Here is a 25,621-nt window from a genome sequence, read left to right as displayed (position 1 = left end):
CGTTGTCCAAAGACATTTGATATTGGTGAGTTGAATATACTGGCCGTAGTGTATGACTGTGTGTGAATGAGTGAGTATGGATGTTTCCCAGGTCTAGATTGCAGCTGGAAGGGCATCCGCTGTCTAAAACATATGCTTGATAAGTTGGTGGTTCATTCCACTGTGGCGACCGCTGATTAATAAAGGGACTAAGCTGAATCACGCACATACGAGGAATTTGTTTTTGTGCTAGAGCTTCTACAGTGCAACAGAATTACAGAGACAGGACAATAAACAGATAATAAATATATTTTAAAAGTAGAAATGGTGAAGGCAAATATACAAATAGACAAGTGTATGTAGAGCTATATTACTATACAATGTTACATGTGCAGCTGTTATGTGCAAATTGGCATGTAAAGTGTGTTGTTAAATAAGTGTATATGTGTATAAAAGTGTATGGCAAGTAGTTATGTTTGTTCCACAATTATTATTATCAAGTGTTCATGAGATGGATTGCCTGAGGGAAGAAACTGTTTCTGTGTCGGGCTGTTCTGGTGCGCAGTGCTCTGTAGCGTCAACCAGAAGGTAACAGTTCAAGGAGGCAGTGTGCTGGGTGTGAGGGGTCCAGAGTGATTTTGGCAGCCCTTCTGCTCGCTCTGGATAAGTACAGCACTTGGATAGTAGGGAGGGTTGTACCGATGATTCGCTCAGCAGTCCGAATTATTCGACATGGTCTTTGGAGGTCGGATTTGGTAGCTGAGATAAACCAGACACTTATTGATGTGCAGATGACTGATTCAATGATGGAGGTGTAGAACTTTTTCAGCAGCTCCTTTGGGAGGTTGAACTTCCTCAGCTGACAAAGAAAGTACATCCTCTGTTGAGCTTTTTTGACAACGGAGTCAAAGGAAAATTAATGAATGAATTCAGAGCAAATACATAAATACATACATACATGCATGCATACATACATACATACATACATACATACATACATACATACATGCATACATGCATACATACATACATACATACATGCATGCATACATACATACATACTAGGGGTGTCACGATTTCGATTTTTAATCAAAATCGATCGAAATTTATGCTCAATTTCGATTATCTAATCAAAAAAATAGAATCGTCGATGCTGCCACGCCCCCATGTCAGCTTGGCTTGCCAAGCGGGAAAAAAACAGGCTTGTTGAAGTGCTTGTTAAACTGCAGACGCAGGAGACCCGTCGAGAGAACTTAAACCCTCTCCTCTTTCAATGAAGTCGCCGGTGTGTAAGCATTTTGGATTTCAAGTGAGTTAAGTTGACAACGTTCATGTTGTCGACAAAAAAAACAGTTTTGCAAGCTCTGCTATGTACGTATTACGTACGGTTCGTCCGATAGACAACACCGGCATCGCGATCCTCCGCCCGCCCCCGTTGCAAATCCGCTTGCGAAAAGTACACACTCAGGCCCTGTTTACACTGTCTTTGTTTTTAAATGGCATTTTTTAGAACGACAACGATTTGACATCCACAGTGGCGTGTAGCATTTCTGAGCAGCCCTCCTTCCTCGCTACCTCTGAAAATGCACATCACATGACCACACAGACACAGACACACACACAGCCATGCGCTCCACACAGCAGGTCCAGGCAGTCAGAGGACTGCTTCAATCTTTCACTCACTTGTACTTAGTCATTTTAGCGAACACCTCAGATACTGTTGGCTGGTTCCTGTTGGTTGTGCGTCTTTTTTACCGACGCCATTATAACGACACAGATCACTGCCTAATCACGAGTCCCGCAGAAAAAGTGATTGACAGGTGGTAATTATGTGTGTATCTTGCCTTTATTCATTTACTGTATGATTTGTTTATGGGTAAAACAAAGACCATGCAGGTCAGGTAGTTTAAACGGTAGGCTACAAATAATTAATTGGTCATTAATTAATTAATTATTCAAAATCGAATCGAATCGTGCCTTTAGAATCGAAAATGTAAACGAATCGAGGATTTGGAGGATCGTGACACCCCTAATACATACATACATGCATGCAAACAAATACAGTGTCATCTCAAATGATTTTCTATCAACTCAGAGGAATCCTACCAGGTTTTTTTTTTTATTTCCAACAGGTTATTATTTGTATCCTATATTTACGTTTGTGTGTTCACTGTCACGTTGAGGAGTATCAGAAAAGCACCGTTCCCACGTCCGGCCCAACAGGAGCTTATAATTGCATTTTAATAGACAATTAAAGGCAGGCCATAAATCAGTCCTCACTCTTGGCAGGAGGCTAGAATTTAATTTTGAGGAAAACAAAAAACACAAACAGCGTTTGCTACGTCAACCTCAATTAACCCGTGCCTCTCTATTACTGTACCACACACTTCACCCTGCCGTGAAGACAAGGCCATTTGATTCTGAGATGAAGACAGCAGATTTCTGCAAGTATTTACATTTTCAAATGAAAAATTAAATTTCACTTCTATTTTCACTAGTCACTAACAATGTTTAACTAAGCTGTTCCATGTTTGTACAGATTTTCAATTGTGTAACATAAATCAACTTTCAGATTTTACTGAAATTATCACTAAATCTACAGCGTTTTTAACATAGCCGACACTCTTCTAACCACTGTATTTGCCCTGAGTTGGACATTAGAGACAGTGGAGATTACATCCTTTCTTGTCTTTAAGCACAGTTTTGCCTTCCCGTGTTTTTCTTATATAAAAAAAAGTGTACTTTAGCTCTAAATAAGGCTTCTGATGCTTTTGGGGGTAAATTGCGAATAATCAACATTGTTGTTTTGAAACTGTGCATATGCGGATATTACTCCACCTAATGGTCAAATGCGGTACCGCAAAAGCAACACAACTCCCTTTCATTCATTTTAAATAAGCAAGCTGTTTAAATTTGCAAACTCTTTTGGTTTTAATACACAAGCATAAGTCAATAGTTTAATTTAAATAACTGTAAAATACAGTTCATATTACAGCTAAATAAGGTAATTTTCTAAAATCGTTAGCAGTTTAGTAAAAAACAGTCACTTCAGGTTGGTTTGTCACACTAAAAATGTAAGGTTAAGTCAAAAACATTGTATTGGAGTTTGAGTCTGGAATACCATCTGTGTTCGATAAAAAAGTGGATTTTCAATGCCACAATATTTTAATTTATTAGATACAAATTAATAATTTGAGGGCAGCATGGTGGCACAGTGGGTAGCACAATCATCTCACAGCAAGAATGTTGCTGTTTCGAGCCCTGGTTCACTGAAAAACAATGATTCGAAGATGATTCCTTCGATTTACTCAATTATTTTAAGATAAGTGGTTGTAAACAATTTATTTGGGTTGAATTTAAACAAACAAATTGAACATTTCTAAACTTAACTTGTTTGATTGAATTCAACCCATATAAATTAATTGCAACAATTTTGCAGACATCTTTTTTTTTAGTGAGTTGACGTTTCTGTGTAGAGTTTGCATTTTCTCCCCGTGTTGGCGTGGGTTTCCTCTGGGTGCTCCAGTTTCCACCACAGTCCAAAGATGTGCGGTACAGGTGAATTGAATCAGCTAAATTGGCCGTAATGTGTGCAAGAGTGTATGGATATTTCCCAGTGTTGGGTTGCGGCTGAAAGGGCATCCACTGCATAAAACAAATGCTGGATAAATTGGCCGTTCATTCCGCTGTGGCGACCCCTGATTAATAAAGGGACTAAGACGAAAAGAAAATGAATGAATATTTTGATTCAGAGCTCTGGGTCTGCACAGATAAGTTTTATCCAGCCTAATCTCACGAGAAAACGTAAGTATTTTACGTTTTGGCAGATTAGTGGCTAATTCATAGATAGTCGTAAGAAAATGTACGATTTTAAAAAGGAGCTGTGGCACCTAACCCCACCCCTAAACCCAACCGTCATTGGGGGATACGCAAATCGTACTAAAATGTACATATTAGATCGTACGAATTTGTACGAATTAGCCACTAAATGAAAAAGTTACGAATTGCCATGAGATTGTGTTGGTTTTATCAGTTGAACAATGCTATCTTAGGCTCATATCGGGCAGTCCGCCCACTTGCAATCTAAGAGACTCTGATTGTCAGAGAGAGTTCGACACGAGGGATCTTTTCCTGCACGTCTCCAGGAAAACCATACTTCCCCTTTCCGGCAAGCATTATCTGGACACATGAGCTGGACAGTTAATTGCCGCTGGTTTAAGGCCTCGATTGACCCCAAAATACTTTTCATATATGGTTATACAATCTGTTTCTAGAGACTTTAGGTGCATCTCACTTCTCTACAATATTTTGAATGTCTCCACTAGCTAACCCATTTTATTTCAGGTTTTGGAGTCTCTTGTAATGTTCTGATGAGTTGACTCAGGTGTGTTTGATTGGGGAGAGGTTGAAAATGTGTTCTGCTTGGTGTGCCTTTAGGAACAGGGTTGGGAAACACTTGGCTATACTATAAAAATACCAGACCATTTTCTGGCGAGGCAGTAGCGCAGTAGGTAGTGCTGTCGCCTTACAGCAAGAAGGTCGCTGGGTCGCTGGTTCGAACCTCGGCTCAGTTGGCGTTTCTGTGTGGAGTTTGCATGTTCTCCCTGCCTTCGCGTGGGTTTCCTTCGGGTGCCCCGGTTTCCCCCACAGTCCAAAGACATGCGGTACAGGTGAATTGGGTAGGCTAAATTGTCCGTAGTGTATGAGTGTGTGTGTGAATGTGTGTGTGGATGTTTCCCAGAGATGGGTTGCAGCTGGAAGGGCATCCGCTGCGTAAAAAACTTGCTGGATAAGTTGGCGGTTCATTCTGCTGTTGCGACCCCAGATAAATAAAGGGACTAAGTCGACAAGAAAATGAATGAATGAATAAGACCATTTTCTGACTAAATGCAATAAGCATACAGTCTATGAAAATAAATGATTCATATGCTAAGCATATATTCAGAATGAGGCATTTAAGAAAAGCTAATGATTAATATTCTGTCATTCTACCAATATTATTGAAGTTTTCTGCTGCCTTGATATTTTCATTGACTGAAGCTCTTTTTAAGGCAGAGGTTCTGTGCTGAATATTGGACTGGAGATGCTGCATTAAAATGCTAATGATCCGCCTGTGTGGCGACTCCAGTAGAGGACGGAGCGTATGCCGTTCGCCAAGCGCAGTGGTGATTTATTGACAGGGTTAATCGCCTGAAGGACTTCAATGTGAATGTGATAGCCATCACCGACGCTAATTGATTTTCTGCAATTTGCGAACACTTTGATACCTGCTGTTGTATTGTGTCGTGGTTGAATAGACTGGCGTTGTGTTAAGGCTTTTGCTCCACTGTTGAGTCGAGGAGGCAGGATTACCAACGTCATGTCTGTGTAATTAGTGTTTGTCTAATTAATCATGGATGCATGTGGATGTGTGTGTGTGTGTGTGTGTCTAAATAATTTTCTGCTCAAAGGAATGCTGTGTGTCAATCAATGTGTTTGGGTACGCACACCTTAAATTATTTACGTTGTGGGGACCAATAAATTATCAATACAGTACAGTATGGATGTAAATGGATTGTGTGTCTGAATGATTTTCTGCTCAAATGTTGTCAATTAACCCATTGTCGTGTGTGTTTGTGTACACCTTGTATTCCTCAAGTTGTGGGGACCAAAAATATATACAGTTTGTTTATATTTAGATCTTTGTGAAGTCTCAATAAAGATAGCTGTAAGAAGTGTCTGTGTGCCTTGTATTCCTAACTTTGTGGGGACCAAAAAATTTTAGGAATTGATAATGGATGCATGTTAGTGTGTCTTTATGAATGTTTTATTGCTCAGGTTTGTTGCGTGTCAATCAATGCATTCGCCGTGGATGTGTGTGTGTGTGTGCGCCTTGTATTTCTTAAAATCATTACATGGGAAGTCCCAGTAAAGATAGTTATTACTCATGATGTGTGTGTGTGTGTGTGTGTGTGTGTGTGTGTGTGTGTGTGCGTGCGTGCGTGTGTGTGTGCGTGCGTGTGTGTGTGTTGTTTACTAATGTTCCTCGGGTTTCTGTCATTGCAGATGGATGATGATGATGGAGAAAATCTGTTGGATAATCCGAACTCTCTGTCGCTGGAGTTTGTGGACGATCCGAACTTTAAGAATAAAGTCAACTACTCGTATACGGCTGTACAGATTCCTACTGACATCTACAAAGGCTGTGAGTAATGACAACAACCCAGCAGGCACACAACATCATAAGACATTAATATTAGGTTGGATTTAGGTTGTGAGGTGACCAAAATTCAATGTCTAGCCAGGGTCTAAGGATTTTGACATTCAATAACGTTGTCAAATTACGTTGATATTTGGTTGACTTTAGGTTGTGTTGCAAAGAGACCAACGTCCAACATCTGATAGATGTCATAGTGATAACGTCCACACAATGTAAAGGTGTAACATGATTAGACGTTGATATCCGGTTAATTTTAGGTTGGATGTTGGACATTGATGTCGCCCTAACGTTCTGACGTCAATCTGATTTTCATTTCTAAACAAAATCCAACTTCCCTGCGATGTTGGGGTATGTTGGGGTACAACTTCAATATGGCGTTTTATTTTGAACAACTTTTTTTTTTAAACACAAGGTTTACATTTTCAATTTAGCAAAAAAAATACAACATGAATAATAAATCAACTCAAAATAACTTAATACACTTTGAGAGAAAGAAAAAATATAATTAAAATAATATTATTTATTTTAAAAAATTCTATAATATTAATATTAATATTATTATTTGAATAATAATAATAATAATAATAATAATAATAATAATATTAATAATAATAATAATTATTATTGTTATTATTATTATTATTATTAATAAATAAGGGCGTCATGGTGGCGCAGTAGGCTTGCCTCTAAGCAAGAAGGTCACTGGTTCGAGCCTCGGCTGGATCAGTTGGATTTGATCAAATAATTGCAGTCTTGATGAGCATAAGAGAACTGATAGTTACAATTTATCCCAAAATTGTTTATTCTTCATATTAATCAAAAATGTCCTTAAATTGATAGTCCACACAAAATTTCCTCAACCTGTACAGTACCTGACAAAAGTCTTATCGCCTATCCAAGTTTTAGGAACAGCAAATAATAAATTGACTTTTAGTTGATCATTTGCTATCAGAAGTGGCTAATATAAAAGGCAAAGGCCTCTAGATTACGCTTATTTTACCAAAATAAAATATGATCATGTCTTGATTTTTAATTATTTAATTAAGACAGAAGGTCTGACTTTGCTTATACAAAAGTCTTGTCACTTAACAGAAATAATGTCCAGTATAGAATATAAAGTCATGGTGCAGTGGAAACAGAATGAGGCTGAAGTATGAGAAGGAGCTCTATCCTGCTGAAGAATTTGCCCTCTCCTGTGGTTTGTAATGTAATGGGGAGCACAAATGTCTTGATTCCTCAGACTGTTGATGTTGCCATCCACTCTGCAGATCTCTTGCACACCCCATACTGAATGTAACCCCAAACCATGATTTTTCCTTCACCAAACTTGACTGATTTCTATTGGGTCCCTGCGGGTCTATCCAGAAGGTCTTCGGCAGTGTTTATGAAGATTGTGATGCAGTTCATTAGATTATTAATCAGACAAATCTACCTTCTGCGTGTAATAACCAGCATTTTTCAAAATCTCTTATTCTGTATTCAACCAACTGCACATATATCTTTATACATTCACAAATCTCAAGGGGTTATTTAACTGATTTTGGTCGATTCTGAATTATGTAATGCATTTTGGCATCAATTTTAAAGGTCAGATCATAGATACAGCATCTTATGATAGCCACTGCACATTCAGTCTATAATAACCAATCATAGTATTTAGTCAGATTTATTAAGGAGTCTGTCCATCACTTAGGGCTCTATTTTGATGGTCCATGCGCAAAGTGCAAAGCGCAGGGCGCAAATGCTTTCAGAGCACTGTGTCGCATGATCTAAAAGGGTTGAGTTTATTTTCTTAACGAGTTATAGGTGTGTTTTCAGAATAAACCAATCAGAGTCTCATCTCCTATTCCCTTTAAGATATAGTGTAAGTGGAAAAACTGAGCATTTCACTAGCAAGAAAACAGTTAAACAGAGCATCTACAGCACGAGTATGAGAGATAAGGCATCTCATAATCTTTCATCTTTCACTTTCGCTCTCGTGGATAGGGAAACTTCTTGAACGCACAGACATCAATTAGCCTATAAATAATTAATTTTGTTTGTTAAGCGCAAAGATTTGTGTCAAAACTATTTCTAAATTCAGCTCTAATTTCGAATAAATGAACAATAACAACAAAGTGTGCTCAAACAACTGAGTTATTTTCAAATACACATGCTGTGCCCCATATGGTCTAAAACCTGCAGGTGGACAAATCTAAGCTTGTTTTTATCAAAACAAATAAAAATATGGATATAATAAATGATACTGCTAATAATAATAACATTATATAAAAGCAAATTGGCACGGATAAACTGAAAAAGCCTTCGAGATGAAGAAGGCATGAAAGTATGGTTTTTATATTTATGTAGGCTAGACAATAATATGTTTCGTAATAGTTTAATCCTTTATATTTATATCCTATATATATATCCTTATTATATCCTATATTAATCCTTAATATTTTAATTCTTTTTCATATGTAAAGATAATTGCATATGGCTCTACATCTTGTGTGTATTAAGCAGTGTGTAAACGAGGCGCATAACTAACGCACTCTGCGCTGGACAATAGACCGGCTTTGTTTTGGTCTTTTGAAAAATCTATTATAGTTTCTCAAAATAGCAACGCGCCAGCAGTGCGGCAAAGAACGCTTTCCTTTTTAGACCAGAACGCCTATGGGTGCACATGTGAGCGCAAATACATTTGCTGTTTAAACAGCATGGCGGAAAACGTCAAAACGACTCTTGCGCCAAGCTGAAACTAGCAAACAACAATTGCGTCGCGCCTTGCGCCACATTGCGCCGGGTGTATGATAGAGCCTTTAATCTTCATTCCTCATGGGAGGCTAAAGCATTTTCCTCTACCATTTTAGCATCTTAAAATATCCAGCAGCATTTTATTCTTTCCGTGTGTGTGTGTGGAGGATTTTACAACTGAATCACAGTCTTGTATCTCTGATAACATCTCTCAGGAATCCCTGGAAATGATAGCGAGATTCTCTGTGAATCTTCACAGAACGCTCTAATGACACCGCTTTAGACCACGCTTATATAAAAACCATTTTTACACTTTAAAGGTTTATGGGTTAAGAGGAGAAATGCTCGCTCTTTAGGTGTTCAGAAAGTGTTTCAGCATGGCTCAGTGATTTGTTAGCGTGTCCAATGGGACGGATGTTTGGAGAATCTGTCTGTGGGTTTTATGGGTAATGGATGATCGCTGGAAGATGGACGATGACGGACTGTGATCAAACATTTGGATGTGGTTTGCTCTGCTGTAATGCATAACCATCACATGTCAGTCTATAGAGGCTCTTTGATGCACAGCGCTGAAGGACGTTTCTTTGACTGAGAGCAGTTCTGCAGCTTACATGAGTTACGGACAGGAGGATCGTGTGTTTCGTTGTGTTCTGGATCAGGATTTGCTTTGAAAATAAGAAGATGAGCGACTGAAGAGAAATAAAATAGTTGGTTTAGTGGTTCACACGCACACATGCTGTTATCAGGCTAAATCCTGTTTCACCGTCACATTCAATCCTCCTTAGACAGCAATGCCATTAGTATAGAGTATAGCTTTAGGTTTTTCTGTATGTAATTTTGTGTTTTGTTGTGATTTTTATTTGATTTTTTTTGTTTTGTTTATTGTTTTGTTTTGTTGTGCTTTTATTTGTTGTAACTTTTTTGTTTTTTCTTTGTTTTTTGTTTGTTTTGTGATCTGTGATTTGTTTTATTGTGAGGTTTGTTTATTTTTTGTAGTGATTTGATTCGTTGTCATTTATGTTTTGGTTTATTTGTTTTGTTTTGTTTGGTGATTTGGTTTGTTGTGAGTTTAGTTTATTTTGTTGTGATTTGATTTGTTGTCATTTTTGTTTTGTTTTTTGTTTTGTAATTTGTTTTGTTATCATTTTGTTTTGTTTGTTGTGATTTGGTTTGTTTTGTTGTGATTTTTGTTTTTGTTGTGATTTGGTTTGTTGTAAGTTTTGTTTTGTTTATTGTTTTGTCGTGATTTGATTTGTTGTCATTTTTGTTTTGTTTTTTGTTTTGTAATTTGTTTTGTTATCATTTTGTTTAGTTTTTTTGTGATTTGGTTTGTTTTGTTGTAATTTTTGTTTTTGTTGTGATTTGATTTGTTGTCATTCTTGTTTTATTTTGTTGTGAGTTTTGTTTTTGTTGTGATTTGGCTTTTTGTGAGTTTTGTTTAGTTTATTTTGTTCTGATTTGATTTGTTGTAATTTTTGTTTTGTTGTTTTTTGTTTTGTGATTTGTTTTGTTTTGACTTTTGTTTTGTGTCATGATTTATTTTGTGGGCGAGGCGCAGTAGGTAGTGCTGTCGCCTCACAGCAAGAAGATCGCTGGGTCGCTGGTTCGAACCTCGGCTCAGTTGGCGTTTCTGTGTGGAGTTTGCATGTTCTCCCTGCCTTCGCGTGGGTTTCCCCCACAGTCAAAAGACATGCGGTACAGGTGAATTGGGTAGGCTAAATTGTCCGTAGTGTGTGTGTGTAAAAGTGTGTGTGGATGTTTCCCAGAGATGGGTTGCAGCTGGAAGGGCATCCGCTGCGTAAAAACTTGCTGGATAAGTTGTCGGTTCATTCCGCTGGGGCGACCCTGGATTAATAAAGGGACTAAGCCGACAAGAAAATGAATGAAAGAAATAATTTATTTTGTTGTGATTTAAGTTGTTTTCATTTTTGTTTAGTTTTTTTGTTTTGTGATTTATTTAGCTTTGTTGTGAGTTTTGTTTTGTTTTCTGATTTGTTTTGGTGTTATTTTTGTTCTGTTTATTGTTTTGTTTTGTTGTGATTTGATTTGTTGTCATTTTTTTCTTTTCTGTTTTTTTTGTTATTGTTTGTTTTTGTGATTTGATTTGTTTTGTTGTGATTTTTGTTTTGTAATTTGGTTTTTAGTGAGTTTAGTTTATTTTGTTGCGATTTGATTTGTTGTCATTTTTGTTTTGTTTTTTGTTTTGTTGTGACTTGTTTTGTGATTTATTTATTTTTTGTGTGTGTGACTTGTTTTGTTTTATGCTTTCGACATCAAAATTAACAGAGGACATCCATCAATGTATATCATATGTTCTATTGCATAAACAGATAAACCATGTTTGGTTACTTTACAACTATTTTATTTTCTTGAATTAATATTATATATGAATATACATATGTAAATATTTTTAAATACCAGTCTTTCAACTGTTAATTCTATGACTTAAATAGATGACTTTGACTTCAGGTCTGGATTGTTTGCACTGAAAGAAGATTCATTTACTAAAATGTTTTCAGGTAATTGGTTGCCATTTATGAACTGAATTTGAGCAGACTAATTAAATTGAATAATGTTCAACTTCATTTGTTGGTTTAAATTCAACCCATATAAATTGTTTGCAACCACTTACCTTAGAAAATTTTCCAAATTCAGTAAATATTTTTTTTCTGTCTGCTGTATGGTGCAGCGCTCATGGTATAGTAGTTGAGCAAAGGCCTGAATGATAGCCTCTCCACCTGTCTGCTAATTTAGCTTAAAGGAGAGCGGAGGACGAGGAGGTGAAGCAGCATTAGCAGACTGCTGAAAAAATCACCATGTCTGTGATCGGGGATTAAACCTGAGTCTGACCTGACACTCAGAGAGTTCACAGTTCAGCGGATGGAGCACATCTAGATAAACGGCAAATGGAGAGTGGAGCTCACAGATAGCCCTGCAAAAGTAAATCCAACTCAAGAGGGCAAAATTGAAACCTTCCCTGCTTCACTTCATGCCTAACACCCCTTAACCATGGTAAAATCACAGTATATGATCAGAAAAAACTAAATCATAGCAAATTGTACTATTAATTTTACTGATGGATGCCTCTGGTTTTATTAGGGCTGTCAGAGATGGCAATTGCCAATGAGTTAGGGAAAATATTTCACTATGAAATGTACATTGTTTATTTTAAACCTGGAATAATAATAATAATAATAATAATAATAATAATAATAATAATAATAATAATAATAATAATAATAATAATAATAATAATAATAATAGTAGTAGTAGTAATAATAATAGTAGTAATAATAATATATTAATAATATATTATTATTATTATTATTATTATTATTATTATTTTAAGTATTATAATTATTGTTGTTGTTATTGTTGTTGTTATTATTATTATTAATATTATTAATAATGCAAATATAATGATAATAATATTGTTCATTTTTATTGATATTATTATTATTTAGAGTTAAATTACTAAAGCAATATTATTATACTAGTATAATATAATAATTTTATATCAATTTGTTATAATCATAATAATAAAATCTTTAAAATAACATTTATTTTTAGTGTAATTATCATTTATTTGCATTGTAAATTTAAATGTACTGTTTTGTATATTAAAGAATAATAAAAAATAACAAAATTTGCTAAATATTTTCTCATTATTCATAGCAAATTATGATTACAGCATTGCATTTTTAAAGTGTATAATAAATGTATGGAGGTTGTTTTAATGCTTTTAAATGTCAAACCTTGGGGCTCTTCTTGTTCTTCTTTTTTATTTTAATTTTGTGTTTGCCTTTTTTTAGGTAACACCGAATGCACTATTTATTTATTATTATTTTTCCATTTCTCCCTTTTCAATTTGAAGCAAGAGCAAGATTTGCTTTACTGTAAAGCACTAAATGAGCTGTCTGTGTGCTGGAGTGTGTGAGAGCAGCTTGTTGATTGTGAGTGTGTTTACAGTGGTTTAGTTGACAGACTCTAGTGCTTTGCTGTTACAGCCATCAGAACATTGTGTTTCCCAGAAACATGTGTTAGCTTCATTACTGATATAGTGCGCCCGAGTGTGTGTGTGTGTGTGTGTGTGTGTGTGTGTGTGCGTGTGTGCGTGTGTGCGTGTGTGCGTGTGTGCGTGTGTGCGTGTGTGTGTGTGAGAGAGAGAGAGAGAGCATCAGAAAATCAGTGTGAGACTGTTTTACCACAGCTGGGTACTGAAAACACTGGTGCTGCTGCTGACAGCTGTTCTGAAGATAGATGATTCTGTCAGAATGTATCTCCAGTTCATCATTAGAGCCATATTTGTCATTATTTACGTCTTGCATATCTTGGGTAGTGTCTCAGTCTAATGTGCATCTAGTATCCCAACATGCAGCATTGCTGGTGATAAGAAGAAGAATAAACTTATTATTATATATTATTTAATATATGGTGGCACAAGAGCTCAGTGGTTAGCATTGTTGCCTCACAGCAAGAAGGTTGCTGGTTTGAGTCCCGGCTGGACCAGTTGACATTTTTGTTTGGAGTTTGCATGTTCTCCTAGTGTTGGTATGGGCAGGTCCAGCCCTGTACATTTGTTGGCTCTAAGCAGAATAATTTTGGGGCCCTACCTTGCTCTAAATAGTGGAGTATTGGCATTTGAAAACTGGCCCACAATGTTTTTGTTGCTTATTACAAACAATCAATGAAACAGAACAGTTAAGCCTGATTTCTTCTACACAATAAACGTCTAAATGATTTGGACATTTTAAATTAGCACTGTTTTTGTCAACTAGGAGCTTAAAAAATTAATAATTAAACTACCTTTAATAAAGCGACCAGTGATTCCTACCTTGCGTCTTATATATATATATATATATATTCCAAAAACAAAAGCCCTGCAATGAAACGACACTGAACAATAATTAATTAAATGCATTTCTTAGTAATAAGATATACATTCTGAATATAAGGCAAATATGAAAAATGTTCATATAAAAACATATAAAAAAAGGAAATCAACAAATACTGGGTTAATGTTAATAACCAAACACAAACTAACACAAATTATTTCTGTCAATTTACGTTATGACTCCAAAGCTTGTGACAACAAAAATATATAGCATACGTTAATGCTTTTAATTTATAGTAGACTATTAATTAAGAAACGTATCTGTACTATAGGCATATATGGCATATATGACAGAAAACATTTCTGCAGTGGTTTGAATATCCTACTTAATAATAATAATAATAATAATAATAATAGGACGACATGGTGGCGCAGTGGGTAGCGCTTTCGCCTCACAGCAAGAAGGTCGCTGGTTTGAACCTTGAATATGGAATATGGAATATTCCAGATAGAATATGGAATATTCTCAATAATATTTGTGAAAGGAAACATATTCACCTTATTTTCTGTGTACGAGCGGGCGCAGCCATTTGAATCGTTTTGCCTTGAGACTTTCTGGTCTCATTCACTTCCATTAATTTTTAGACATTAAAAACTGCTCGTTTCGCTGCTTGATGTTGCAAACTGATGTTTTTGTATTATTTACATTGACATTTAGTCATTTAGCAGACACTTTTATCCAAAGCGGCTTATAAATGAGGACAAGGAAGGAATTTACACAACTATAAGAGCAACAATTAATAAGTGCTGTAGGCAAGTTTCAGGTGTGTAAAGTCTAAGAAGCAAAACATTAGTAATTTTTTTTTTGTAATAGAGTTAGCGGTGGAGCCAGAGAGCCAATTGCAGATTAGGAAGTGAAGTATAGACTAAATAGTTGAGTTTTTAGTCATTTCTTGAAGACAGCGAGTGACTCTGCCGTTCTGATGCAGTTAGGGAGTTCATTCCACCAACTGGGGAGATTGAACGCGAGAGTTCGAGAAAGTGATTTCTTCCTTCTTTGGGATGGAACCACGAGGCGACGTTCATTCATAGAGCGCAAGTTTCTGGAGGGCACATAAATCTGCAGAAGTGAGAGCAGATAAGAAGGAGCAAAGCCAGAGGTCGCTTTGTAGGCAAACATCAGAGCTTTGAATTTGATGCGAGCAGCAACTGGCAGCCAGTGCAAACGGATGAGCAGCGGAGTGACATGTGCTCTTTTAGGTTCATTAAAGACCACTCGTACATTTATGTTATGTTACAATTATGTTATTCTATTTTGTCTGTATAGTTATGCAAACACTTGTTTGTAGAGCAAGTAGTTTGACCGTTTTCTGCTGTTTATTATTCCTATAGTCAATTTTCCCATAGGCGACTGAATCGGAAGTTCTAAAACAATCACAAAAGCGATCACACTTCGGCATTGAAGAATAAGATTAATACAGATCTATATGCGTCGTTTACATATGTTTCAATTAATATGGATAATGATTGCATGTTTTTAATATTGGATTTCTTTGAAATGTGTGTGTGTATAAAAATATATATATTGCACAAAAAATATGGGGGTTTTCTCTAAAGAAGTTGTTACTCCACCCTGTTTAGAGTGTCATTATAGATGTTTTACATTATAACTAACGTGGTTCAAACCATGGATCTGCAACAAAGCAGCTACAGTTTTCGGGAAACACTACTCACTACATTGTGCTTTTTCCAAATGATGCATCATACTATGATTCGGATATGGTTCGGATTCTAATAGCAATCTGTCATTGCTTCCTGGGAAAATACATTCCTCTGTAAAGAGTCTTGGTGTCATCTTTGACTCTGAGCTAAAATTTGATCGGCAAATTAATGCGGTTGTCAAAAATATTTTTTTTATATTTTAGATATATTGCCAAGCTGAAGTCTGTCCTCACTTTCAGTGATTTGGAGAAGGTTGTTCATGCTTTTATCTCTTCTCGTCTGCACTATTACAACGCATTGTATCTGGGTGTGAGTCAGTTCTCTCTCTCGCGACTGCAGCTAGTCCAGAACGCAGCTGCTAGGCTCTTAACAGGCACAAAAAAACGAGAACACATTACACCTGTACTTGTTTCTCTACACCGGCTGCCAATCCAGTTTAGAATTCATTACAAAGTTCTGTTGTATGTTTATAAATCCCTCCATGGCCTGGCCCCTGAGTATATTTCTGAGCTAATTATGATGCACCAACCCGTGAGATCTCTTCGCTCTATGGATCGTTTCTATTTACAAGTTCCTAGATCACGCTTAAAATGTCGAGGTGATAGAGCTTTCTCGGTAGCAGCTCAGAGACTTTGGAACAATCTTTCACTCTCTTTAAGAACAGCTCAAACTTTTAAGTCTTCTCAGAGGTCACTGAAAACACACTTTTTTTTTTTTAGCTTTTAATCATGTGATGTGAGTTTATGTATTTTGGTTTTATGTATTTTTACATGCGTTTTATGTACAGCGCTTTGGTAATCATTGTGGTTTGTGAAAGTTCTATAGAAATAAAGTGAGTTATGTTGAGTTGAGTATGATAGTTCAGCCACGAGTCGTATTGAAACGTACCCCTGGATAGTAGCTATGTGGTTGCTCCCCAATAAAGATTATTCTGCAATTACAGCTGACTGAATGTACACATTATCCCTTAATAAATAATTAAAACCTTATTATAAATTAATAAAGCAACTTAAACCCACATATGATGTACATTTAGTCTTCTGAGCTTTAAAAAGAGCAACATGTGAGCCGTAGTTTTCTACAGCGATGCTTTGTTTCTCTAATACCTTCATCCCTCCCTCTGTCTAAACATGGCACCACCCACCTCACTACATTGCTCAATGGCTTTCCTCCAGTGTCCGTCTGCTAATAGGCGTCGATAATTAGATGGAAACTGTGTGGCTGTTTGACCCGTGCTAATTAGAAAGTTTGCAGACTTGGCAGCGGAATTCATCGGGAGGATAATGAATCATAAAACGGTTCATTACAGGCGGGCGAGGAAATATTCTCAATCTCAATAAATGGCCAAGGAGGAACCGCCAAAAGCTGGACTCACACACACGCTGGCCCATTTACTGCCTGAAAAGTGACACGCACCGAAAAAAAAGAAAACATTTTCACTGGGAGCGGCTGCTGTTAGCTGAAAAGTTTCTTGTTCTATCTCTCACACGTCCGCTCACATCATCACTGCACAATAGAGGATGGTTAAAGCTGTAGTGAGTGCAGGAGTTTTGGACGTGTCCTCACTCGACCTGCTTGTGTGGATAATGGCAAATGTGGAGACTTTCTGACTGGACGTGCCCTCAAGAGAACAACACTATTCAGGACAAAGAGCAAACTTGTAGTTTGTGATTTTGCTGTGGTTTATTAGTTGAGCAAACATCACTCTTACTGTTGCTCAAACAAAAGGGTTCAAATTAGGGCTGTGCAATATGACAGTATACAGTTGAATCCCTCTTGTGAATTGTTATTCTTTTTTAAATATTTCCCAAATGATGTTAAATGGAGATAGGAATTCACAGTATTTACTATAACTTTTTTTTCTTCTGGAGAAAGTCTTATTTGTTTTATTTTGGCTAGAATAAAAGCAGTTTTTAATAAAAAAATAAAAATAAAATATTTTAAGGGCAATATTATTAACCACCGTAGAGGCCGATCACACTTAATGTGCTTTTTATGCACCTTGTGTCTTGTGTTTTGTGTGAAGTTTCAAGGGTTCACACTTAGCTCGTGATTTATACATAGCTTGTTTGGCGTGCTCTCCCGGGAGATATCCCTGAGCTCAAGTGATCCTCGGGCCCAGGTCTCTCCCCTTTTGCAGGATAGCGCTCCTTTTCATACTTCAGCCTCCACATCAAAGCTCCTGAAAGCAAAGGTCAAGGTGCTCCAGGATTGGCCAGCCCAGTCACCAGGTCTAAACATTATTGAGCATGTTTGGGGTAAGATGAAGGAGGAGGCATTAAAGATGAATCCAAAGAATCTTGATGAACTCTGGAAGTCCTGCAAGAACGCTTTCTTTGCCATTCCAGATGACTTCATTATTAAGTGATTTGAGTCAGTGTAGAGATGTATGGATGCAGTCCTCCAAGCTCATGGTGGAGTCAGACACAATATTCATTCTGTTTCCACTGCAGCATGACTTTATATTCTATACTGGACATTATTTCTGTTAAGTGACAAGACCTTTGTCTAAACAAAGTCAGACCTTCTGGCCTAATTAAATAATTAAAAATCAAGGCATGATCATGTTTTATTTTGGTAAAATAGGCGTAATCTAGAGGCCTTTGCCTCTCATATAAGCCACTTCTGATAACAAATTATCAACTAGAAGTCAAGTTATTATTTGCTGTTCTCCAAATTTGGATAGGCGACAACTTTTGTCGGGTAATGTATAACATTAATTACAGTCATTTTTGTTTAATTAATAAATTAGTTTTTTTTTATTTATTATATGTAGTATATTATGTAGTATATTCTCTGGTAAATTTTCTGTTGAGATAAAAAAAAAATTCTAATAATTATGACTATTATAGTAAGAAAAATGTTGTCTAGTTTGAATAAATAATATGCTAAAATTAAGTGAGTTTTTCCTTAAAGCAAGCAAATAATCTGCCAATGGGGTAAGCAAAATATTCTTATGTCAAAACAAAACAAAGTTATTCTGGTTACCTCATTAGCAGAACATTTTGCATGTTTTAAGGAAAAACTCACTTAATTTTGACATATTATTTTAGAAAACGACAAATTTTTTTTTGCTTGAAAATTTTGCTTTTTTTTTGTCTAGGAAATGCTTCGTTTTAAGAATTTTTAGATATTTGGACTAGAAGGACATAAAATTGAAGAAAGAAAAGTGTTTTTGCAGTGTAGAAAGAGGGCTGTTTGCTTTAAAACTGCAGGTATTATTGACATAAATGTTAAAAACTGTAAACTTAAGCAAAAGCTTTAATTTGCTGTTCTTTTATAGATGTTGTTGTCTAGGAAAGCAAAGTTTTACTGTGGCTCAGGTAATGTTAGTCTATGCTCTAGCTGCAGCTGTTTTTCTATTGTAAATGCATTCATCAGGACTATAAAGTTGCTGCAAACACATTTGTGTCCAGTAGTCCACTCCGTAATAAGAGTCTAGCATTGACGATGAGTATCACACCGTCAACTCAACTCAAGCAGATTAGCTGGTTAACAGAGAAACGTTGCTTTCGATCTGACACGTATGCTAATACAGATCAAGTTTGTTCGTTATTATTCCGAGCAAACGCCTTTGATTTTAATCCCCGCTGTAAGAAACTGTCCCCATCTAAATTTGTTTTTCAGGCCTCAATTGTTGTTGGAGATACTGTTGGAAATGGTGCTTATTAAAGTGAAATTGAAAGACTAATTGTGTGTGCGGATAAAAGGCGAGGAGAAGCAGCTTTTTTTCATTTGTCTGAATGAACGGATTAGCACCTCCCGTGGAAACTGACAACCTTTTTTACCATCGCTCTCAGACTCTGGCAGAAACAAATCAGGAGCTACCACTGTGAGCTCAAGTTTAGCTGGATGGAAATGCTTTGATATGTTTCTTTAAATAGCGTTTGTAGATTTATTTTAATATATATACAGTTATTAGCTCTCCTTTTAAATTTTTATTATTTTATATTTTTTTCCCAATTTCTGTTTCTGTTTAACGGAGAGCAGATTTTTTTCAACACATTTCTAAACATGATAGTTTTAATAACTCATTTCTAACAACTGATTTCTTAGATCTTTGCCTTGATGACAGTACATAATATTTTACTAGATATGTTATTTTTAGATATTCAAGTATTCAGCTAAATGTATTCACTGCAGACTAGTTCTGTAAACAGAAAGAAAGAAGAACAGCATGTGTTTAGCGTTTTTCCTTATCGCAAACACAACAGTAATCTGCTAGTGTTTGCATTGCTTTGGCTTTTTCAGGGTTAATTATTATGATCACCCAATTTCAACATAGAAATACTGGGAAATCTCTGTAGACTGATGGCATTTCATGTTGTTCAGCCTTATAATCTTAAAATGTCAGTAAAATCACCTGTTTTGTCATCACTTTAGGCATTACGCTAGAGAATCATATACTAGCTCTAAAGTGACAAAGTAGCAACGGTTTAATACAATTATTATGTAATAATATATTAATTTAAATTGCAAAGGAGCCTAATAATTTTAAGTAAAATAATTACGCTTTTTTTATTTTATTAAATTGATTTTAAATCTGTTTTAGTATTTTTATTTGATTTTAGTTTTAAAACATCAAATCTAACTTTACTTTATTTGATTTATCAAGTTTATAATATATCTGATTTATATCACTTTTTAGTTTTTAGGCTAATTTTAATAAGGAACTATAAAACATTAATTATAGTCAATTTTTGTTCAAGTAATACATTTTTTAGAACGTATGTTTACAGTTGAGCTAGAAATTATTCTTAAAATAATTATGACCGATTATACAGTAGCTTCCCAGTACTGGGTTGCGGCTGGAAGGGCATCCTCTGCGTAAAACATTTGCTGGATGAGTTGGCGGTTCATTCTGCTGTGATGACCCTGATTGATAAAAGGACTAAGCTGAAAAGAAAATGAATGAATTATACAGCAGTATATCGTGCTATAAGGCCTTATAAATACATTGTAGTGAATAATAAAGGTTTTAGTACACTATAGAATTGTGGATTACATACATTATAGTTTCTGTATGGCGTATCATGACCAACACTGAGCTGTAGTATGAGAGTAATGTCAATCACAACATCTGTGTAGCAGTGAACGTCATTTGATTTTCCTCCTCTGCTGGAAGCCAGATATAAGCGAAGCTCCTTTGAGATGTGACTCTACAATAGGAAGAGGGACTGCTATAAACAGTGGATTTGAAGTCGTTTCTCCTCCTGCTCAGTGAAGGGGCACTATCGCTCTCCGCCACACTAATTAAAAACCTGCCTTCATTCACCAGCACATTCGCAAATTATATTTCCGCTGTTTATTGGTTACAGTATCATTTTAATTAAAGACGTTTTTGCCTTCCATTTTTTCCGCCAGCAGTTCTGAGATTCCGCCCTCCGTAAGCAGATGTTTTTTTCCTAGTATTGTTTTTGTGGAAGGCTTTTTAAAAAACATTCAATCAAAAGTTTTTTCAGTGATGATGAATTCTGTATGTGGTTAGAAATGTGGTGGAGATGTACTTTAGGTATAAAAAATAATGAATCTGGCTTCGATATTGTTTTTTCTTTTTAAATTCAATGAATTATTGCCATGTACCTAAAACTGTCCTGGCTAAAGGTCTCTCAGATCACTAGTTAACTACAAATCCCAGATAGCATACAAATGTGGGCCACTTTAGCCAGTTATGCGGCACTAGTGGTCTTTCTTCGGCCCAGACAAAATGAATGTGATCCTGAAGTGGCCATATATAAATTCATATATGGGCCATTTAAGGCAAAGATTTGGCACTTATGGCAAAATGTAATCTGAATATGAGCCTAATGTGGCCCATGTGGAAAATGATCAATGTGACCCAAATGATGAAGGACAAATGTGGGCCACAGTTGGCAAAAATGTGGCATGGTCATTTAAGGGTTAATCTGGGTCTAAACCTAAAGTGGCTCACATGTGTAAGTGCAAATGTGGCCCAGTTATCAAAAGACATATGTGGGCCACTTTTGGCAAATATTTAGCACAGTAAGCTATGGCTAATGTGGCTGTGAGCCTAAAGTGGCCCAGAGAAGATATGGCAAATGGGGCCCAGTTATCTTTAAACATATGTGGGCTACTTTTGGGGAATATTCAACACAGTAAGTTATGGTTAATTTGGCTGTGAGCCTATTGTGGCCCAGAGAAGATATGGCAAATGTGGCCCAGTTATCTTAAAACATATGTGGGCTACTTTTGGTGAATATTTGGCACATTAAACTCTGGCTAATGTGGCTGTGAGCCTAAATTGGCCCAGAGAAGATATGGCAAATGTGGCCCAGTTATCTTAAAACATGTGTGGGCCATTTTTGGTGAATATTCGCCACATTAAACTCTGGCTAATGTGTCTGTGGGCCTAAAGTGGCTTAGAAAAGATATGGTAAATGTGGCCCAGTTATCTTAAAACATAGGTCGGCCACTTTTGGTGAATATTCGATACAGTAAGCTATGGCTAATATGGCTGTGAGCCTAAAGTGCCTAAAAAAGAGCCTAAAAAAAAGATTTTTGCTTAAAAAGTTTATTCATTACAGCAAACAAGCAAAGTAAAAAAAAAATTAAGTTAGGCACAACCTGTGATGAAATAATTCCCTGATGTTAACCAATGTTTACTCCCTTATTAATAGTAATGTAAGATCATGCTTGCACATGCCACAGAATTATGAAGGTTTATAAGCTAAAAAAATCTATGGTTCAACTTCTGCTCAGAGACATCAATAATCAGCAACCTCAACAATGTTGACAATTAACAAAATGAACAAAACTCACAAACATCTCAAACAGGATAATAAAAGTGACTAAATCCACAATGTCAACATAAACAGCAGAAACAAAAGCTAATAATGAAGACTGGAGCATCAGCAAGCTCTAGAATGTAGTCATACTGCAATGCATGCTGGGATTTTTGTACTTTGCCACATCCAGCAAGTGTAAGCTGTAGGCCAAATCTGGGCCAGAATAAAAGCAAACTGTGGCCCAGAACAGGGTCAGTTCTGGTTCATTTGGGCTGCACTTACACTGCAGATCTTGATGGTCAATTTTGATTTTGTGACTGTATCCGATTTTTTTAATGATCTCCTTACATCATCTTTTAAAAGAGACTAGTATCCGATCGTCTGCATTTACACAGCAAAGAAGCAATGACCAGGAAAAAAAAAGAGCTGACTAACAGCTGATAATTAAAGAGTGCTCTCTCCTATATTCCTGTATGTAATCTGTTCACAGCTTTTGACGAGATGTTTTACTATAGTTTATGACAGAAAGGTTCTCATTTGTCCATCTTCTTTCATTTGTCCATCTTTTTTTGATATATAAGCTTTTTTAAACCTTTAGGCATCTTAATGTAATGTTCATGGACTGATTTATGCACATGATGTAGATACACTAGTTTTATATTAATTTAGATTGTTTTCGTGGCGGACATTGCGCTCTCTCGCTCTCATTAACATGCTTAAATACCTGTGCTATATGACAATTTTACAATTTGTGTGTGAGATTAAAGGTTTGGGACTCTGCTGAAGTCTGTTCTGAAATGAAAGTGTCGGACCTGACGTCATTCGCTATGGTTTTTAATGACGCGCGACTCGCATTGACAGGTGAAAATCCGATGTACCTGCTTACACTGCAGACACGAGAACACAGATCTGATTCATATAGGATAAATTTCCACATATGACCAAGGTATGAATCTGATTTGAGTAAATGGGAATCTATGTGATTTGTTCCTGCTTACACGTACGTGGACCATATCCAATCTGTGCCACAAAGAAAAAAAAATCAGAATTGAGTCACTTGAACAGTGCAGTGTAAATGCGGCCTTGGTTGTATTCTGGCTAATATGTGGTGTTGCTTTGGCTTAATTGTGGCCCAGATCTGGCAAACAGGAGCGGACCACCCTAGAGCCATGATTCCATTCAGTATGTGGCCCAGATGTAAGTGTCTGTTGTGGCCTGGATTTGAGCCACATGAATTTTGCTAGCTGGGATAAATGGGGAGTTAAACTCCTACTAAGCAAAGTTATTGTAAAAAAATGATAATTAAAACTATTTAATGTTTATATTATGTTATAATAAAATAACTGTTGTAATATAATTAGATCTCCTTTGAAATTTTGATTTATTTATTGTTTGGTATTTTATTTCATTTTAGTTTTAAAACATTGTTTCTTTCCTTAACTTTATTTGATTTGCTGTAATTTATATAATTTTTTTTTATTATTAAATCATATGACACTTTTTTTTCCTACTTCATACTATTCTGCATTATAAAATTTGTACTTATTTTGCCACTAATTCTAATCACGAGTATGTTCATATAATATTCAACTAAAAGTAAAAGTAAGGTACTTTTCATTAACTAAATCTTAGGGAAAACAGTAGGTAAAATGTGTTCCCTGGTCTGTTTCTGTGCATGTAGTTTGCATAAACTTGAAGTACGGGAGTCTAGAACTCTATTGTCGGTTGAATGCATTGAGATGAATGTGTGTGCAGGTTTTTGCTCTCCATCATTGTGTCGTGTGACATTGGTGGTGGATGAGTCTGTCTGTGGCCTTCAGAGGAGTGTAAGATCTGGATACTAAGCAGAACGTCACTTTGAGGCCTGTCAATGGTTTTGTGCCACAAATACAGAGCATCACATTCTGTTTGAACGGTTAACGGGTAATGTTGTTAAAATGACAGCAAGACTGAGCCATTTTACACTGATTGTTACAAACAAGCTCATTTAAATGTCTGTTTGATTTAGAATTAACAGCAGTTTTGTTAGCTTTATTTATTTATTTTTATTTATTTATTTATTAATGCCAGACATTTCTGAATTTTATTTTATCTTATTTTTTTTTATTTTATTTTATTTTATTTTATTTTATTTTATTTTATTTTATTTTATTTTATTTTATTTTATTTTATTTTATTTTATGTATACCAAATTGCCATATGAAATAATTTATTTATTTATCCCAAAAGTATTTTTATTTTTTAATTAGTGTTTTGTTTTGTTTTGTTTTGTTTTGTTTTGTTTTGTTTTGTTTTGTTTTGTTTTGTTTTGTTTTGTTTTGTTTTGTTTTGTTTTGTTTTGTTTTATTCCAAAAGTGTTTATTTTATTTTATTTTATCTATTATTTTATTTTATTTTATTTTTTATCTTATTATTATTTTTATCTAAAATGCCATATAAAATAGTTCTAAAATAATTTCCTGCTTTAAAAATTATTTTTTGACTAAAGCTAAGCAATGAACTGGTTTGAATTAGTGAGCTAATCCACAAATTAAGTTCAAAAATCAGTCAGAATGAATTATTTAAATGTACTTTTTCACATGATGTTGAACACATAGTATGAGCTCAAATTTAACCAAAGCTAAACAAGTGAATTGATTTGAATCCGTGAGCTCGTCAACAAATCAGATTCACAAGTCAGTCTGAATGAATGATTTAATCACCAATGAGACATTAATCCCATCTAAAGTGGCACGTAATATAATTTATTTCATATTGTGATTTATTTACTGCAATGTACTGTTTTGACATGGTTTTTAACACTTATAGTATAAGCTGGATACATGACACTCTTTGAGAACACAGATTTGTATATTATTAAAGCAGATTATTAACCTCGTCCATCACTGATCCAGCATGTGAGTTCTGTAGGTGTGTTTAAAGATGTAAAAGACGACGGGCTTCAGTATGAAGGATTTCTGGCTCATAAATTGTCCTCATAACCCCAGCCACTATTCATGTGTGCTTTGCTCCATAACGGACTGAACGTTTAGCACAAGTGCTGCTCTTAAAAGTGTCTGAGGGACTGTGCTTGATGGATCCGCTTTTACACACACACACATGTATAGAGGCTGTTATATTGAAGGATGAGTCCCTTGCAGAGCCTCTCGCCGCCCACAAATTCTGCCTCGCAAGATATTTCTCTTTTAATCAATTGTCCAGTGCATGTCATGTCCTCGCTGAATAAATCAGCCTGGGCTTTTGTTTTGCGTCTGTTTCCTTATCAACCTGCCCTCGTAATTCTGCTCAAATGACCTGCCACTGTCCTCTGTGGGTGAGTGAGAGGGTGTGTGTGTGTGTTAGTACTGGTTTTGGTGGTTTACAAAGACATTTGTTTTATAATGACATGGATATGATATATTCGCA

At 35.8% G+C, this 25,621-nt stretch overlaps 1 protein-coding gene across 11 annotated transcripts in view; it reads left to right on the top strand.

Annotated features, from left to right (window-relative positions):
• cacna2d2a (calcium channel, voltage-dependent, alpha 2/delta subunit 2a) overlaps positions 1-25,621 on the top strand; it is a 584,267-nt gene that overhangs the window by 438,117 nt on the left and 120,529 nt on the right. For all 11 annotated transcript variants that reach the window (XR_012407349.1, XR_012407347.1, XR_012407348.1 and 8 more), the window contains 1 exon segment: positions 6,025-6,163. Coding sequence is in view for 8 of the 11 variants with exons in the window: in XM_073952940.1 (XP_073809041.1) it covers positions 6,025-6,163 (139 nt within the window). In the remaining 3 variants the exon portion in view is untranslated.

This window comes from Danio rerio, chromosome 6, assembly GCF_049306965.1.
Source record: "Danio rerio strain Tuebingen ecotype United States chromosome 6, GRCz12tu, whole genome shotgun sequence".
NCBI classification, from domain to species: Eukaryota; Metazoa; Chordata; class Actinopteri; order Cypriniformes; family Danionidae; genus Danio; species Danio rerio.
The sequence above is the reverse complement of the archived record's forward strand: the minus strand, read 5'-3'. Positions and strand labels throughout refer to the sequence as shown.